Source organism: Rattus norvegicus, chromosome 12 (assembly GCF_021556685.1).
Source record: "Rattus norvegicus strain SHRSP/BbbUtx chromosome 12, alternate assembly SHRSP_T2T, whole genome shotgun sequence".
Lineage (NCBI taxonomy): Eukaryota > Metazoa > Chordata > Mammalia > Rodentia > Muridae > Rattus > Rattus norvegicus.
This window is the reverse complement of record NC_141545.1, coordinates 26,790,637-26,809,133: the sequence shown is the minus strand read 5'-3', so window position 1 is coordinate 26,809,133 and position 18,497 is coordinate 26,790,637. Positions and strand designations below refer to the sequence as shown.

Sequence of the window (18,497 nt, the reverse complement as noted above, 5' to 3'; positions counted from 1 at the left end):
AACTCAGTCTGAAGAGTGAATGCAGCAGAGTTCCATCCATCGAAACTGAATTAATAAGGAACTGCTATGGCTAGGACAGGACTCAGTGGTTAAGAACTTTCTTGGAATCCCCCAGTGAGGGGCTGGGGGCATGGCTCAGTGGTAGAGCCCCTGCCTAGAATCCCCCAGTGAGGGGCTGGGGGCGTGTCTCAGTGCTAGAGCACCTGCCTAGAATCCCCCAGTGAGGGGCTGGGGGCGTGGCTCAGTGGTAGAGCCCCTGCCTAGAATCCCCCAGTGACGGGCTGGGGGCGTGGCTCAGTGGTAGAGCCTCTGCCTAGAATCCTCCAGTGAGGGGGCTGGGGGCGTGGCTCAGTGGTTACCTAGCACATATAAGACCCTGGGTTCCATCCCCATTAACACAAATGACAAACCAGAATAGGGCTTTGCTTTGCTTTAGTCCACGCCTTGAGCTCACTCAGTCCTTACTACATTACCTGCTAGGGCCCATGGCTCAGTAGTTAGAGTGCTTGCCTACCAGGCACGAAGTCCTAGGTTTGATTCCGAGCACTGTATTAAAATGTGAGTAGAAGCTAGAGAGATACCTCAGTGTTCAAGAGCACCTACTGCTCCTCCAGGTGACCTGAGTTCAGTTCCTACTACCTACATCAGGCGGTTTTCAACTCCAGCTCTAGGGGATCCAACACTCTCTTCCAACACCTTTATTCACATATACATACAAACACACACACACACACACACACACACACACACATATTTAAAAATAAGATAAATTTAGTTGGTATGGTGGAATACTCCTCTACTCCCTACACTTGGAATGCAGAGGCAATGAGTCTCTAAGTCTGGGGCCAGCCTAGTCTGTATACTGGATTCTGGGCAAGCCTGATCTACATAGACATCCTGTCTCAAAATAAATAAGATAATAATAAGCATTAATTATTTTTTAAAGATTTATTTATTTATTATATACACTGTAGCTGTCTTCAGACACACCAGAAGAGGGCATCAGGCCCCATTACAGATGGTTGTGAGCCACCATGTGGTTGCTGGGATTTGAACTCAGGACCTCTGGAAGAGCAGTCAATGCTCTTAACCACTGAGCCATCTCTCCAGCCCACATTAATTATTATTTAAGAGAAAATGTAAAACAGGAATTAGTCACATGTATTTGTAATCCCGGCATTCAAACAGTGTGGGCAGGAGACTCAGAAGTTCAACTTGACAGAAGGGTATAGCGCAATTTTCTTGTGGTCACATGGTGTGGACTACTCCTGGGTCAATCAAGGCTTTAGTGTGCATGCGCACTCTCGTGTACACACACACACACACACACACACACATACACACACACAGAGTTTATCAAATTTTCTCCCTCAAAAGTCCTAGAAAACCACCTAATCAAACATTAAAATAATTAAAACAATTTCTCAAAAATAGTCTGGGCATGGTGATGTACACCTTTAATCCCAGTACTCAGGAGGCAGAGGCAGGGGGATTCTGTGAGTTGGAGGCCAGCCATGGCTATATAACAAGGCCCTGCCTCGAGAAAAAAAAAAAAAAAGAAGACCAACTTTTAATTCTTATTCTGCGTGTATGTGCATATGTGCGTGCGTGCGTGAGCGTATGCGTGAAGCTGGTTCTCTCCTTTCACCTTTACATGAGTAATGAAAACGGAACTCAGGTTGCTAGGCTTTCAAATCATAAAGAGCTTCAGAGTTTGGATATGGGGCAATGGCTTAGTGGGCAAGAGCACTTGGGACGCAAGCGTTCGGACCCAGTTCAGATACTCCGGCCCTATGTAGAAAGCTGGGCGTGGACATGCCCATCTGCCCCACCCACCCGCCCAGGGCTCACTGGGGCTTGCTGGCTGCTCCCTAGCTTCAGGCTCAGCGAGAGACCATCTCAAACGTGCAAGATGGAGAGCGATAGATCAGCGCACTCGAGGTCCTCTTCTGGACTCTACATGGGAGCGTGTAGGCACAGGCACCCTACGCACATGCACCGAACAAATTCTCAGGATCTGAGTGAATTGTCATCAACAGCTGCAGAACAAAGGAGAGGGATGAGGACGACACATTTCCCAGCAGCTAAGGATCGTATCACCCCAGAACTGGGTGCCCAGAAAGGTCAAGACCTTTTGGAGTCCAAGGACCAGCCATATGGCCAAGTCAATCACAGGGCCCCAGGGAGAGAACTGTAGACAGGCCCCTCCAGGGGAGCCGGAAAGACAGTTGTGTCAGAAGCCAGAGGTGGCCTGCTTGGATGTAATCAGTGGAACTGAATCAGGAAGAAATTGTCCAAGCATTGGGGTGCCCACAAAACACCAATTGTCGGGGTTGGGGATTTAGCTCAGTGGTAGAGCACTTGCCTAGCAAGCACAAGGACCTGGGTTCAGTCCCCAGCTCTGTTAAAAAAAAAAAAAAACAAAAAAACAAAAAAAAAAAAAAACACCAATTGTCAGCCCACCAGGACCCTCCATTGAGTGTCCGGTCAGACTCCAGGGAACATTCTAGGGACGTGGAAAGCCTAGGTCATCCACAAGGCTGCAAGCAGGGAGATGACTCAGTGGATAAAGCACTTACCATGTCATCATGAGAACTCCTAGCTCAAATCCCCAGCACCCACATAAAGCCAGACACGGTAGGACTTGTCAGAATCTTCAGAATCTTGCAGGCCAATTTAAACGGTGACAGGCAAGAGACACTCGGGTAAAAGGGAAGGATCCACGGTTGTCATCCCCACACTGAGACACATTGATCCACCTGCCTCTGCCTTCCAGGTGCTGAAATTAAAGGCACCCACCAGCTAGGAATGAAGATATTTTATGTATTATTTATTTGTTGTTTACGTATTTAGGTTTCGTTGAGACAGGGTTTCTCCGTGTGGCCTTGGGTGTCTGGAACTTGCTCTGTAAACCAGGCTGACCCGGAACTCACAGAGATCCACCTGCCTATGCCTTGTGCTTGTTGGGACTAATGGCATGTGCCACCACTACCCAGCAAAGACATTTTAAAGAGACACTTGTGCCCCCTCCTTTGGCCATTAGGTTATTGAGACAATGGTCTCCAAGAAACAGGAATTTCCCCGGGAATCACTGGGAGAACGAAAGAACCGAAGCCTGGAGCCAGTCAGAAGCAGGGAGAGGAAGAAACTGGAGGATAAACTGGAGCCAATGACAATGACAGATAAATGATAGGGGCAGGACCACACCCTGACCTGGACCGTTTAGCCGGCCATACATGCCTTTCGCCCTGACTTGAACGAAAAGCTGTGTCAGGATACCAAAGATAGAATTTGGGATGTAGGGGTCACTGGACCGCTGTGTCCCCTTCCCCATGTGGCCAGCTGAATAAAAAAAATCTCTTTTCTTTCTGCATGTAGTTTGTGTGCACATGTGCACACACATGTGTGTGCTGTGTGTGTGTGTGTGACAGAGAGAGAGAAGAAGAAGAAGAGGAGGAGGAGGAAGAGGAGGGAGAAGAAGAAGAAGAAGAAGAAGAAGAAGAAGAAGAAGAAGAAGAAGAAGAGAGAGAGAGAGAGAGAGAGAGAGAGAGAGAGAGAGAGAGAGTATTCCCGCACATGGTACGCACATCACACACGCTTCCATGACACACACGTGGAGGTCAAAGGCCAATTTCCCACCACGTGGGTTATCAACATCTTTGTCCACAGAGCCATCTCACCAACCCTGAATTAATCTTTTGTCCCGTTCTCACTATTGAATTGTCCTTTTTAACGGACAGTTTGAGGACTGGTATTCATCGCGTGTTAGAGCTGCCAGAACTTAGGCAGCTCTGATCCTCACAACCCAGGTTAACAGCGTCAGGCAAGGAGATGCAAGACGCCAGGGGACTCACCTGTTCACGATTATGACCGACTAGCCTGGACTGAATGTCGCTTGTTCCAAAGGGAGAGGCAGCTGGAAGGGCGGAAACCCCACCCCACCCACCCAGAGATTCAGAGAGTAGTATATGGTGTGTAGGTTTGTCCCCCTAGGCACTTTGTGTGAACATTCCTGAAAATCCTCTAACAGTTCGTTATGGAGGCTCCGGTCACCACCCCAGGGGCTGCTGGTCTGCGTCCAGATCACACACTCTCCAAGTGGCAATGAGGTGTGGGGCCATCGAGAGCCAAGAGAAGCTAGTGGGGATTTTTACTGCCACAGCAATGCTTTCTCTGGGAACAGATTTTAAAATAACAGACAAGTTGTGAGAATACAGAAAGGGGCTGAAGAGAGAGGGAATCAGAAACCTTAGGGCTTTTCGGGAAAGTTCCCCCGCCACCTCCACAAGCCCAGATACATCTATGGAGACCATTCTGTCTGATTTCAAAAATAAATTGTTAATCCTGTGCTGGAGGAAATGGCTTAGTCAGTAAAGTGGTTGCTGCAGGAGTATGGGGACCTGAGCTCAGTCTCCAAAACCCAAGTAAAAGGCCAGGTGTGGTTGGTGTATTCCTATAATCTCAGCACTAGGGAGGCAGAGACAGGAGAACCCTTGGCGTTCACTGGCCAGCCAATCCAGCTGAATTGGTGAACTTTGGGCTCCATAAGAGTCAATGTCTCAAAAAGTAAGGTGGCAGGCCTACGATATGGCTAGGTGGGTAGAGGTGACTGCCACCTAGCCTGACAGCCTGAGTTCGAGACCCAGAACCCACATGGTGGAAAGAACGAATAAATTCCACAAGCTGCCCCCTGCCCTCCACAAGCATCATAGAATGCAAGCTCACAAGCATGCACATACGTATATACATAAATAAGCAAAGTAATTTGATTTAGAAAACATCTGCGTGTATGCGTCTCTCTTTGTGTGTCTTCTCACATATGTGGATAACTGAAGGAATCAGAAGATGGTGCCAGATCCCCTGGAGCTGATTACCTGCAGGTGTGAGCTATCTCCCAAGGATGCTGGGAATGCATCTCCAGTCCTCAATAAGAACAGCCATCTCCCCAGCCCCAGTAAATGCCATTTTAAAAAGAATCATGTTTCCAGTGCTGGATGAAAGGTGTGTGCACCTACAGCCCCTTTACCAACTCCAAGGCATGTGTCTCTGCCCATGTGCAACAACTAACTGTGGGGCTATGCTCCCATCAGCCAAGGGCTCCAGGCCCACTGTGAGAAGCCCCATACAGAAAAGTCCTGCCAGATGATCCAGAATCTTCAAGCCACCAAAGGTATCACAGTTTCTCTGAAATGCAAGGGACAGGCTAAGTGACACATTTTCCAGTAAGGTGTTCTCTGAGTGTGCCCTGGAACTGCCAGCTTGGGGCAGAGACCACAGTCAGGATGCTTTGAGCTGGAGAATCCATTCCCTTATCTCCCTGAACCACACATCTAGAGCTCAGGGACAATATAGCCTTCAGTGGGAGGTAAAGAAGGGAAACCAAAATGGACTTGAGAGGCTCCAAGGTAGAGTGAGAGACTAGAAAACTATCTCTTGGGGAGCAATTTCCTCTAATTTTAACACTCTATCCTTGAGTGAAGCTTTTTAAAACTCAGTAAGCTCAAAAGGGAGGTTTCTTAAAACTCAAGAAATAAACAAGTAAACACACGAGTCTCGGGAAGTTCCTAAAACTTAGCAGATTCACAGTGCCCCTCCTCACCCAAAGTTCTATAAGCAGTAGACTGCTGAGTAGAGGAGACTACCCAGCCTGCTGATGTGCCTGCAAGTTATCCAGAGTGCTTCATCTTTCATGAGCCATCACCCATGCTCTCAGGGATGCAGCTGCCTTGAAAACTCCATGTTTTTGTAATTAAGTCCTCACCCACCTTCCTGTGAGGAAGTACAATTAACTCATTGGTTCACCAAGTTGAACTTTGATGGTGCCCTTGATACTGGTTCCATACTGCCTTTGCTTCTGAGTGTGTAGAAGTCTGTTCTCATCCCTCCAGAAATAGTGTCACACAGCACCATCCTAGAAAGGCCAGGAGGAGGCAAGAGGTAGCATATCTCTTCGGTGGATACTCAGGTCATCAGAGGGTATTTCATTGTCCCATCAGATATCACACAAAGTTATAGACAGGTGAATCTCTGAGTTCAAGGACAGTACAGAGAGAAATACTGACCTCCCCACCCCCCCAAAGCCAGGGGCTGGCTAAATGGCTCAGCAGGTAAAGGCACTTGTCACCAAGACTGAAGATCTGAGTTCAAAACCTGGGACCTACATAGTGGAAGGAGAAAACCAATCACCTCCAAACACTCTCTGCCTTCTGAAAGTGGGGACCTGGTCACTGTGCTGGGAGATGTCCTCAATGCTGATCATTCCTGAAGAGAGTGTAGATATGGAGAGGGAGAGAGAAGGAGCAGAAAGGAGGTAAGGAGAGGGGGACGAGGGGAAGGAAGGCAACAGAGGAGTGGAGAGAAGAGCGGGGAGAGAGCCCTGTCATCACACTGAGGCTCAGAACCTTTCCCAAACAGACCTGCCAGACAGTTTCCCAATGGGACACAAAATGGTTTCAGGTTCTGCCTTCGCTCCATCCATCTGTACAGAGGACAGTCAGGAAATGGGCAAAAACCTCACACACTGAGCCAAGATGTAAGTGAGTTTCTTTGTGTGGAGGGAAGAGTGTGTGTGTACATGCACATGTGAGTGTGGAATCCAGTCCCAGCGAGCCTGTTGTCTCTCTCTACCCGCCAGGGTGCTGGGACCTCAGGGATGTGCACAGCCACAGGCAGCTTTTTAGTGTGGCTGCTGGGGATTTGAACTCAGTGCCAAGGGCTTGCATAGCAAGCACTTTAACTCACTAAACCATCATCTTTCCTGGCCCCACAATTGAAATCCTACAAGAAGAGAAAAAAATACCCTGAGTAACCTGGGGTCTTCCCTAGGTATAAGACTCTTCCTCATCTCTGAGATGTGATGGTGGGACTTGTACCTCCTAATGCCCTCTGTGATGTATTGGATGCTGAAACCCTAACACCTCCAGCAGTCAGCCCCACTGAAGTTATGGCTGGAGACAGAGGCAGGTAGATCTCTGAGTTCAAGGCCAGCCTGGTCTACGAAGCAAGCTCCAGAACAGCCAGGGCTACACAGAGAAACCCTGTCTTGAAAAAGTGAGCAAGAGAAAGATGGGGGAGGGAAGGAGAGAGGGAGAATGGGAGGGGAAGGGGAGGAAGAAGAGGAGGGGAGGGGAGGGGAGGGGGGAAGAGGGAGAATGTAGCACCTGCCTGGCCCTTCCCCCTCAGGTGGGGCTAGCCAGCCTACAGTAGGGCAAGGGACAATGGGCAGTAGCAAGAGAAAAAGGCAGCTATCTCAGACAGAGAAGAACTGAGCACAAGGCCAAGCAGGTCTGACTATCCTGACAGGAGCTGGGAGCAGACAAATGAGAGGCCTGGGGATGTAATTCAGGTTGTAGAACATTTGCCCAGCATGAGAGGACCTGGGTTCAATCCCAAGCAATGCATGAATCAGATGTGTGAATGGACACTTGCAACCCCGAGAGGATCATGAGCAGAGTGTCATTCTTGGATGTTTTGAGGCTAGCCTGTACTATATGAGGCCCCGTATCGAAAAGCAAAAAAAGAGGTCTGGGAGATATCTCTGTTGGTAAAGTGTTTGCCTTTCAAGAGCCTCAGATCCTGTGGGCAGGGCGGATCCAGATATGGTGGTATGTTCAAAAGTCCTGTGCCAGGGAGACAATAAGTACTTACACTCCCTGGACAACCAGCCTAGCCTACTCAGTGGGTTCCAGGCCAGTAAGAAACCAATGTAGACCCTGTCTTAGGAAGACAAAGTTATCCTGTCGCCCACATGTGTGTGCTCATTGGGGAATTTGAATGTATGTGTGAACTCCCATACATACCAACATGTGGGCATGCGCACACACATAAGCAAACAATGGGGAACATGTAAAAACGAAGGACGTCAGATGGGTATTTGTCAAACCCCAAATCCTAGCACCCCTTTCTGCTGCGAGCATCTCATGCCCACCATGGTTTCCATGGCATCCTTAGCATCTGGAGCAGAAGACAGGTTCCGGGAGGTTAAACGACTTGTACAAGACCATTCATCGGGACAATATCAGGTGGCAAGGATCCTGTGAGGCTGTCTACAGACCACTAAGACTGTACTTAAAATGGCCTTCAAAAAATTCAGAGGCTTTCTTGTAGTTTTCACAAAGCAACTCCAACAGAGAGATCCATGCTGGGCTTCTAACAGAGATGATCAAAGAGAGCCAGGGGACAGATGACTTGGGTCATGAGGGCTTAGATGGCATCAGTGGATAGATCATTACAGCTTTATAGTCTGGTGGTAGTATTTGCAGGTAAGAGAGACCAGGGGTGGAACTGGATTTCCCCTGCATGTGCCCAGTGTCCTGTCCTGAAGGCTACATGAAACCCTGTTTCTAAAGAGCAAAATAGAGCCAGAGAGATGCTCAGTGGTTAAACACTACACCCCCAAAACCTACACACACACACATACACGCACACATGCACACACACACGCACATGCACACATGCACACACGCATGCACGCTGCTGCTGCTGCTTCAATCCAAAGTTGGCTGAACCCACTGATGCAAATCTATAGATTCATGGGAGGGAATGTGTGACTCTGGTCTAGCTCCAGGACTCTCCATATAATAATTAATTGCTCAAAGAGTGTAACACACACACACACACAATTATTTTCCAAGTCGGGCACAATAGTATATGCCCTTACTCCCAGTGACTTGGAAGGCTGAGGCAGGAGGATCACAAGACTAAAGCTAGTCTGCACTACACAGCAAGTCCAAGACAAGCCAAAGCACTCTAGAGAAACCTATCCCCAAATCAAGGAAGTTTACAAAAGAGCTGGAGAGAGATGTCTCTGTGGGTAAGGGAGCTTGCTGCACAGGCAGAAGGACTTGGGTTCGAATCCTCAGGGCCCACATAAAACGCCAGTATGGGGGAACACAACTTTAAGCCCTGCACAGGCGAGGGCACTGGGGACTTGAGTAGAGATAGGAAGGTCCCTGGATTACTGACTGCCAGCCTTGTTCCAGGCTCAATAAGAGGTCGTCTTGTGGAAGAATAAGGCAGAGAAGTGCAGACCCAGAACATTCTCCTCTTGCCATCATCACATGTGCGTGCAAAGGCATGCACATTCAAACACACATGCGAACACAGCACGTATACATACGGCACACTTCGACACATACGCAGTAGCTAACATGGTTTGTTTGTTTGGTTGGTTTTTTTTTTTTCTTTTTTTCAGAGCTGGGGACCGAACCCAGGGCCTTGTGCTTGCTAGGCAAGTGCTCTACCGCTGAGCTAAATCCCCAACCCGCTAACATGGTTTTTAAATAAAAATAATTCAAAGGGCAGGGCATATAGAGCACTTGCCTAACATATACAACGCAGTGGGTTCAATCCCTGTGCTATGGAGGTGCAGAAAGAAACTATGTAGCACCACTTGGTTCCATCACACCATACAGGCTCTTCTACAATGTATGAAACTTGTTTCCTTCTGTCTTCACCTATGAAAGCATACAAAGTCCGCTCTTTTGTGAGTGTTTGGAGATCTTTCCCAACAGGAACTTTGAAAAGAAAATTCTGAACAGAAGGAACACGGTAGAATTGCAGGCAAGCCTTGGTGTGCGTTTGGAGGATCTTCTAATAGAAACTTCTGGAAAAGGTTTCAAAATAAAATGAAGGCAGTTGAGTTTCATGTGAACTCGCATGTGTGCACGTTTTGGGGGAATGTGTGCACATGTGGCGGGCAAAGAGGTCAAGGCTGGTGTCTTTATCACTCTCTTTACTCTTCTTTTAAAGATTTGTTTATTTATTATATATAAGTACACTGTAGCTGTCCTCAGACACAACAGAAGAGGGCATTGGATCCCATTACAGATGGCTGTGAGCCACCACGTGGTTGCTGGGATTTGAACTCAGGACCTCTGGAAGAGCAGTCAGTGCTCTTGACCACTGAGCCATCTCTCCAGCCCTCAACTTTACTCTTTTGAAACAGGGTCTCTTATTGAACCTGGAGCTCGATAACTCAGCTACCCTTGCTAACCAGCAAGTTCCAGGAATCCTCCTGTCTCAGCCTCCCAAGTCCTGGTACTGCAGGCACAGTAGTTCAGCACTGAGGCTCCATCTGAAGCTCCTCTCCTGGCCCAGCAAGCGAGCTCTGGCAAAGGAAAGAGGTCCTCCACCCATGAAGCATCCACGGCTCCCAGCACAGATTGTTCTGGTCTCCTTGCTGTGGAATGCTGATAAAATTCCTGGTCATAGTCATTGAGTCTGTATCCACTTACCCAAACTCGGCTGAGTCCGGAGATGCAAACCTATAGATTAGGGGAAATTGTGTGTGTGTGTGTGTGTGTGTGTGTGTGTGTGTGTGTGTGTGTGTTTAGTTCTCTGGTTTAGTTCCAAGACTCTCTTTATACTCAACAACAGCTCAGAAACAGTATCACAAACACAAAAACTACTTTCCAAGCCAGGCCTGACAGTGCATGCCTATAACCCTAGCTATTTGGAGGTTGAAGCAGAAGGGTCACCAGACTGAGGCCAGCCTGTGGTACACAAGTATAAGACCAGCCCAGGCACCTTAATGAGACTCCGTCCTAAATTTTAAGTTTTAAAGGGAGCTGGAGAGAGGGCTCTATGGGAAAGACAGCTTGCTGCATGAACATGACGACCGGAGTTTGAATCCCCAGCACCCGTGTCCGGTTTTGTTCCGGAATGAAACCACAGCTCACACTCTGCAGAATGATCTACAACTCCCAGAGCTTCGCTTATTGCTACCTTCACCTATAGAAGTGTGCACGGTCCACACTCCTGTGGGTGTTTGGAGCTCTTCCCCAATAGAAGCGTCTAGAAAGTTATTTCCTAACAAAACAACATCACAGATAAACTGGCAATAGGACCTAGCCAGTTCCTAGCTTCCATAAAAGGGGGTTGGGGGAGGGGCAATAGAACACATTTGGAGAACGAAGGTGGCCGTCAATCCTGCGTGTTGCCAATGAACTAGAAAAGGGAGACTCTCAATTTAAGACCGTTTTATTTTTTAAAGTGCGCGCGCGCGTGTGTGTGTGTGTGTGTGTACGCGCGTGTGTGCCCACATGTGAGTGCAGTGCCCGTCCTAGAGACCAGAAGAGGACCTCAGATGCCTGGAGCAAGGGGGCAAGGGGGGTGGTGCTGTGAGACCCATGCAGTGGACACTGGGAACAAAACTCCAGTCCTCTGCAAGAGCAGTAAAATAGCAACTTAATTCCTTAATCCTGTGGTGGTGTGAGGATCAAAATACACCGCGTGAAGTTAGTACAGATACGAGAACTGGAGAGATCATCAACGGAGAAAGCTAAATTCTGTAGGATATGCAAACAACGCAGTTAGTAACGTTTATTTGGGTGCGCTGCCTTCTCTTTGAGAATTCAAATACCAGTGAGATAGCGCTAAACCCTCGGAGGAGGACAGCGCGCCACCTGGCGGTAGAGGGAAGCAGCGGGCGGGTCCAGGCACTGAGGGCTGAGTGACCCCACGCCTCTACCAAGCCCACAGCGGAGCCGTGGGATCGGGGTGGGTACCCCGTCCCAGAGTGAATGGGAAGTCACAGCCAAAGTTTCTTCGGTCCCTCGGGCCCCAAAGACCAGATGGAATGCTCTCTCCAGTGTCGCCAAGCGGCCAAAAGGACTCATGGCCTTGGTAACTGGGAACTGTGGAACACAAAGCCAAGGCCGCGCAGGTGAGCCTGGCAACTCCGTGGAGGCTGAACCTGGAGTCTTGGGAGTCTCAGGAGCTCCCTCTACGACTCCCATACAAGTCGGTGCCATCTCCATTCGAAGCCCAAGGCCGATGGGCACAGGGGGAAAAAAACATGATGGGGAAAGATGGAGTGGGCGCAACTGGAGACCACCAAAGCTGGGGCCCGGCATTTCCAGAACCCCTCTGACACAAGTTGACGCCCCGGCCTCCTTAGGCCCCCGGTCCTCAGCAAATAATCACATTCCCTGTCCCTGATCCCGACCACAAGGCTCTTACGGTCGTGCGTTCCAGGCGTCCATAGTCCCCAGGCCTGCGTCCTTAGCACGGGGCTACTGTGCCTCGGAGGCCACCCCACTGTTCCCCACCTCGCTTTCAGTCTCCGTGCCCCCAGGCCTTGTGGTACAAGCCCGATGTCCTTCCTTCCCAATCACTGGGCCACTTCAACCCTTAGTCTCTGTGTTGCCTCCCCAGCTTAGAGAACCCAGCATGGGGTCACTGCGCCCTGGAGCGCGCACTGGCTCTAATTCTCACGCAGCCACCACTCCTGGGAGCCCTAACTGTCCCTTAATTTAGCTCCTGTGCCCCCAGCACCCAGCCATTGCGCCTCAGAATCCCCCACTGCCCGGCAATCCAGTTCGGTAGCGCCCCAAACTCGATTCCTCTTGACCACAACAACCAACAGACCTCAACTCCTCGGACCCTCTGTTGTCCCTCGATCTGGCCTCACGCCGTCGAGCCTTCGCTCTCCTAACATTCGACCACCTCTTCTGTGGGACTCCTCAGTCTCTCGATTCTGTCCTTGGTCCGCTATCCCTCGCTTCCCAGCACCCGGTCGATGTTCCTCACAGCCCCCGAGGTCGCTGGATCCAATCCTCTGCGACCCTGGCCCACTGTCCTGCGTTACTAGTACCAGGTCACGGCTCTTCCGAGCCCCCGCTGTCCCTGGAACCAGCCATCGCACCCCCAGGCCCGGCCACTGGCATTACTCACCGGCGACTCGAGTAGCCGTTGCCGGGGGAGGCGGCGCCCTGCTCCGGGTAGCCGTGCTGCTGCAAGGCTGCTGCCGGGAATGGGTAGAGGAAGCCGGTGGCCAGCGCTGAACCGCACAAGCAGCAGCACGCCCATGGTAACAGCAAAACCAGCTTCATTTTGCGCGGCTTTCCCGCGGGGACTTAGGGTCCCGGGAGCCGGGGGACGATCAGGAGTGCCCGGGACGGCTGGACTGACCCTGTTGCCCCAGGCTGGAGAGCAGAGGGCCAGTCAGTGATGGTGTGAAGTCAGGGTCTGAGGTGAAAGTCGTCTGGGAGGGCGCCCACGCCTCTCCAGGGCCGCCTTTTTAAATTCAGCGAGGTGGGCTCTGCGCAGTCAAAGGGGGCGTGGGTCTTTCTTTTTAACCCTCAGCAGTCCAGGATGAGGAGGCGTCTACCAAGCTGGGGTTACCCCAAAGACGTACGTTTCCTAACACCAAACCTTACATCGTGCGCCCTTATACAAGTTTTTGAACTTTCCATACCAAGGTGGAAGAGGATTCAGTCCCTCTTCAGTACCCAGTCTTTGACCGAGCACCACGACAGTAGAATCTGACGCTCAAGGAAAGTTAGTAAAAGTGTGTGCTACAGAAGTCTGGGGACTTGAATTCGAATCCCGAACACCCATATAAAAAGCCAGGTATGGCATCTAGCCCCAGCCTCCAGCCTCCAGCCTCCAGCCTCCAGCCTCCAGCCTCCAGCCCTGGGCTTGCTGGCTTCTGTCCAAGCTCCAGGTTCAGTGAGGGAAACCCTGACTAGAGGCAGAAAAAACGAAGGGGAATAGACCCAGGCACCCTGTGTTGCCCTCTGGCCTCCACAGACCCATGCACACAGGTGTGCATAACCCCCCCCACACACACACAGAGACACACAGAGACACACACATGCACACTTAAGCCAAGCTAGTGTGGGTGTGCACCCTGGTAATCCCAAGACTCCACAGGCTGACTGTGAATTTGTGGCCAGCCTCATAGTGAGCTTCATAGTAAGGCTTCATAGGGAGCCCCCATGCCAACAATAACCCCGGAGTTCCTCTTCTGACAGTAGCGCCCACAGCACACAGGCCAGTTGACAGCAATGTGGAATTTTCTGGTCTTTCTCATTAGTCAAGGCATGGAGGGAAGGTTGGAAGACAGAGAGTATTTTCAAATCCAGGGGAACAGGAGGCTGTGACCTAACCATCTGTTGAACGTAGCCAGTGCCCATAAAGCACACTTCATATTCCTTTAGGAGGAGGCACTGAGCCCCCCTCCCCATAAAGCAGGTCCTCCAAATCCTTCAGGGTTCAGGAGACATGAACAGGGAGTGTGAAAAAGGTCCTAGGTCGAAGTCACACATCCCACGAAGGGGCTATCTATTCCATGAAGACTAACCCGGCCTCCGAGACTCGTGAGAACTTGGGGAGGGTGGAGATTCCACAAAACAAAACAGCCAGTCTGAGCATGGCGATGCATACCTGTGATTCCAGCCCTAGGAAGCTGAAAGCAGGCGGATTGGCCGTCCTGGGCTACGTAGCAAGACTTGGTAACAGACGAACAAAAGAACCATGCTGGGATTGGAGGGAATCTCAGGGGACAGGATGGGCAATTTGAGTGTGATATGATGAGGTACCCATGCTAGAAGGTATATATGGGTTATGTATCTATAGGGGCTATACTGGACCAGATAGCAAGTGACCAGAGTAGGTGGCTCACATTTTCCTTACAACAGTCCTACAGTCGGATGGTGTGGTAGACTGTAATTCCAGCCCCAAGCAATAGGAACAAGACTTTGAGTCCAGCCTGAGCTATACAGTGAGAACCAGTCTCAGATGGGGTCATGGTAGAGGGAGATCCTTGAAGATGTAGCTCAGAGTTAGAGTTCTTGTCCAGAATCCTCCAAGCAAAGCGCTAGGGCATAGCTAAGTGGTAGAGCCCCTGCCTAGAATCCCCCAGTGAGGGGCTGGGGGCCTGGCTCAGTGGTAGAGCCCCTGCCTAGAATCCCCCAGTGAGGGGCTGGGGGCGTGGCTCAGTGGTAGAGCCCCTGCCTAGAATCCCCCAGTGAGGGGCTGGGGGCGTGGCTCAGTGGTAGAGCCCCTGCCTAGAATCCCCCAGTGAGGGGCTGGGAGCGTGGCTCAGTGGTAGAGCCCCTGCCCAGAATCCCCCAGTGAGGGGCTGGGGGCGTGGCTCAGTGGTAGAGCCCCTGCCTAGAATCCCCAGTGAGGGGCTGGGGGCGTGGCTCAGTGGTAGACATCTGCCCAGGTATACAAGGATGTAGATCCAATCCCCACTCTAAGACATTTTACAGGTTGGAAGTTACCCGCTCTTGGCAGGGTTGGATCTTCTCAAGAGTTTGCTCAGCCCTCGGGATGACACTAGGAGAACCAGTAAAGGCTCCCGGCCTGTGGAAACAGAGCATGGGCCAGGTTTCCTGTCCCATCTGGTGTACAATCCCAGTAAAGATTTAGCCTTGGGCTCAATGAGATCTGGAACTTGTGTTTCCAATTCTGTAAAGCATGGAACTGAGGAACGGCTCAGTGGATAAAGGGGTCTTCTGTCAAGCCTGACAACCTGAGTTAGAGCCTCAGGTCTCACATGGTGGACAAAGAGAAGCAACTCTAGCAAGTTGTCCCCTGGCCTCCACTTGTGGACCGTGGCACACTGAAGCACACACACACACACACACACACACACACACACACACACACACTTCAATGCAACTAAAAGTAAGATGTAACGAAATAGAAAAAGACATCTACCATCAACCTCTGGCCTTCACACGCACATGAACGCACCGACAGGAGCACACACATCCACCACACATAGAGGCACAAGAACATGAGCTTTTTAGGTGACTCTTCTGTAATCCGATCGTGCGGTTCTCCTGCATGAACTTAGTAGATGATGTCATGCTTTGATGTCATCAACCCACTCCTGTCTCCAAGACAGCAGTGAGTGCACACAACTATTTGAAGTTGTTTTTTGTCTCCATTGGGGTTTCTCTGGGTAGCCCTGGCTGTCCTGGAATTAGCTCTGTAGACCAGGCTGGATTCAGACTCACAGATCAAATTGCCTCTGCCTCCCAAGCGCAGGACTAAGGTGTGCGCCCCTGTGCCTGGCGGGCCTCCTTTTCCTGACTGTCGGGATTACATAAATGTGCCATCACACCTAGTTCACGCAGTGCCAAGACCGCAGCTCAGAGCTATGTGCACGCTAGGTTAGGTGAGTGGTCCCGGGCCATGTCGTTATGTCGTTAGTATTTTCTTTTTTCTTTTATTTTTCTTTTTTCTTTTTTTCGGAGCTGGGGATCGAACCCAGGGCCTTGCGCCTGCTAGGCAAGCACTCTACCACTGAGCTAAATCCCCAACCCGTCGTTAGTATTTTCTAAAGTAACTTTTATTAATTGGCAAATAAGAGCACGGCTTTCATTGTAGCATTTGTACACTAAGGACCCTGCGTATATTCTTTTGATTTTCTATAGGCCAGGATGATCAGAGAAGTTGAATGACTCCTCTAAGGTCACACAGCTGTGGAATGGCCTCAGCAGCAGCTGTTCTCTTTTGGGGGAGGGAGAGCGGATACCACAGATGCTTTCCTCACTCTCCCATCCCCCACTGCTGGGTGGTGCTACATCTGAAAATTCTTCCAAGGGGAGCAACTTCAGAGCTTGGCCATGGTGGCTCACGCCTTTAATCCCAGCATCCTAGCACTCAGGAGGCAAAGGCAGGCAGATCTCTGAGTTTGAGGACAGCCCGTTTTACAGAGAGTTCCAGGACAGCAGGGCTATACAGAGAAACCCCGTCTGGAAAACTCTATCTTAAAACAAAACAAATACAAACAACAAAAACAAAAAGAAAGAAAAGAAATGGAGATAAGAGTGTCAGGAATTCAAGGTCATCCTTGGCTACATAAAGAATTTGAGGCCAGCCTGGGCTATGTGGGACCTTGTCTACTTAAAGCAAAATAATCTTAGCATCTAATTTGTGGATTTGCTGAGGGGATCAAATGAATTATTCAATGTACTTGGAACCATGTGCCTGATATATCATAGCCATCAATAAATACTAACGAGTTTTATTATTTAACTGAAGGACACCTGGCATGGCCAATAGACTCATGTGCAGAAGAACACAGGCTTTCTCAGAGGACCAAACTCAAAACAACTTTGTGCGTGGTACTGGGAATTGAACTCAAGACTCTTCGTTCGCACCAGACAAACACTTTATCAATTGAGCTATGTCCCCAGCCCCCCCCCGTACATTTTTTTTTTTTTTGGTCATATTGTTCTTGTTCTATGGTAGCACATATCTGTAATCTTAGCACTCGGGAGACAGGAGCAAACAAAAACAGGAAATCCTATTGAGAAGGAGTGATTTAAATGACTTGTTTTTTTACGAAGACTTTTTTTTTTTTTTATTGAGGGGAGAGGGCAGAGCACACAGCAGACCCCAACCTTGGAAGTCAGAGGACAACTTGTGAAAGTCAGTTCTTTTATTTTTCCACCACGTAAATGGAGGTGGCAGCATAGACGGGCAAGCGCCTTTATCCCATGAGCCACCTCTCCAGTCAGAATTCCATCCGAAGCAGAGTGTGGTGGTGCGTGCCTGCAATCCCAGCATTTGGAGGTTGAGAAAGGAAGATCAGGAGTTCAGAGCCGTCCCCAGACACAGTGAGTTCAAGGCCAGCCTGAGCTATGTGGGACTCTGTTTTGGATAAACAAACAAACAAAAGCAATAAGAGATTTTTTAAAAATAAAAGATAAACTTCTCTCTAAGTACTGGGCAGAAATTTAGGGGCATTCCAGCAGCCCGGGAGTCCGGCACTCCTGGGAGAAGCTAGCAAAAGACAAATGCATTCTCTAAACCAGAATGTTCACAACTGCTGTTGCCACAGCTGCCATCCCCACCCCCGCAGCGCTGCCCCAGGGGCCTCTGATCAGTTCTCCACACGGGCATTTGTCTGTGTCTCAAAACTGTGTTCCCAGCATTCCTGAAATCATGGGAAAACTTCCGGAGAGGGGAAGCCATTGTTCATTTTCCAAGAGCCCCGGAAATCTAACATCCAAAGTCTGGAGCTAAGAACAGATGTGGGTGCTGGTAAAGTGCTTGCTTTGCAAGCGTAAGGATTTGAGTTAGATTAATCCCCCCCCTCAAAAAATTAACTGGGGGCTGGTGAGGTCAGTGGGTAAAAGGGCTGGCAGCCAAGCCTGACCTACCAAGTTCCATCCCCAGACCACATACATGGAAGGAGAGAGCTGACTCCCATCGGTTGTCCTCTGACCTCCACGCATACACCCGGGCATATACACATGCACTCAATAAGTAAAAAGTAATCAAAATAAATAAAATCGGGGCATGGCAGTGCAGGCTTGTAATCCCAGCATTAGATAGGAGAATCCTTGGGCTGGCTGTCCAACCACCCTAGCCCCAGGTCCCAGTGAAAGATTGTCACAAAAAACAAAGTAGGCGACGTGTGAGAAATTCTATATAGTCCTCTGGCCTACACACACGCACACACACACAAATACTCATACACCCTTAGATCCTCATCTTCCTGCAACAATGCCCTAGTGGGCAGGTCAGAGCTTGCAGTGTCCCTAACTGACAGACAGAAGTGACTTGTCCAGGATCTACTGCTCCTCTCCTTCCATGATGGAGAGCCAGCTGCTTATGCAAAGGGGCTGGGGTGAGGGGTTGGGGGTGAGAATCATGACCGGAGTCTTGAACACACTGGACAAGTGCTCTTTGTGAAGCCTGCTTTGCCTGCTTCTGAGCCTGGCGGGAGATGCAGCTCCCCGGTGGTATAC

The 18,497-nt window shown here is 49.9% G+C and overlaps 1 protein-coding gene across 3 annotated transcripts in view; it reads right to left on the bottom strand.

Moving 5' to 3' along the window:
- Positions 1-12,995, bottom strand: part of Col26a1 (collagen type XXVI alpha 1 chain) — a 145,966-nt gene extending 132,971 nt beyond the window's left edge. For 2 of the 3 annotated variants that reach the window (XM_087579287.1, XM_087579288.1), the window contains exon 1: positions 12,676-12,995. In XM_087579287.1, coding sequence (XP_087435413.1) covers positions 12,676-12,833 — 158 coding nt within the window. In that variant the 5' untranslated portion in view covers positions 12,834-12,995. 3 annotated transcript variants of the gene reach the window in all.
- Between the last annotated feature and the right edge of the window lie 5,502 nt (positions 12,996-18,497).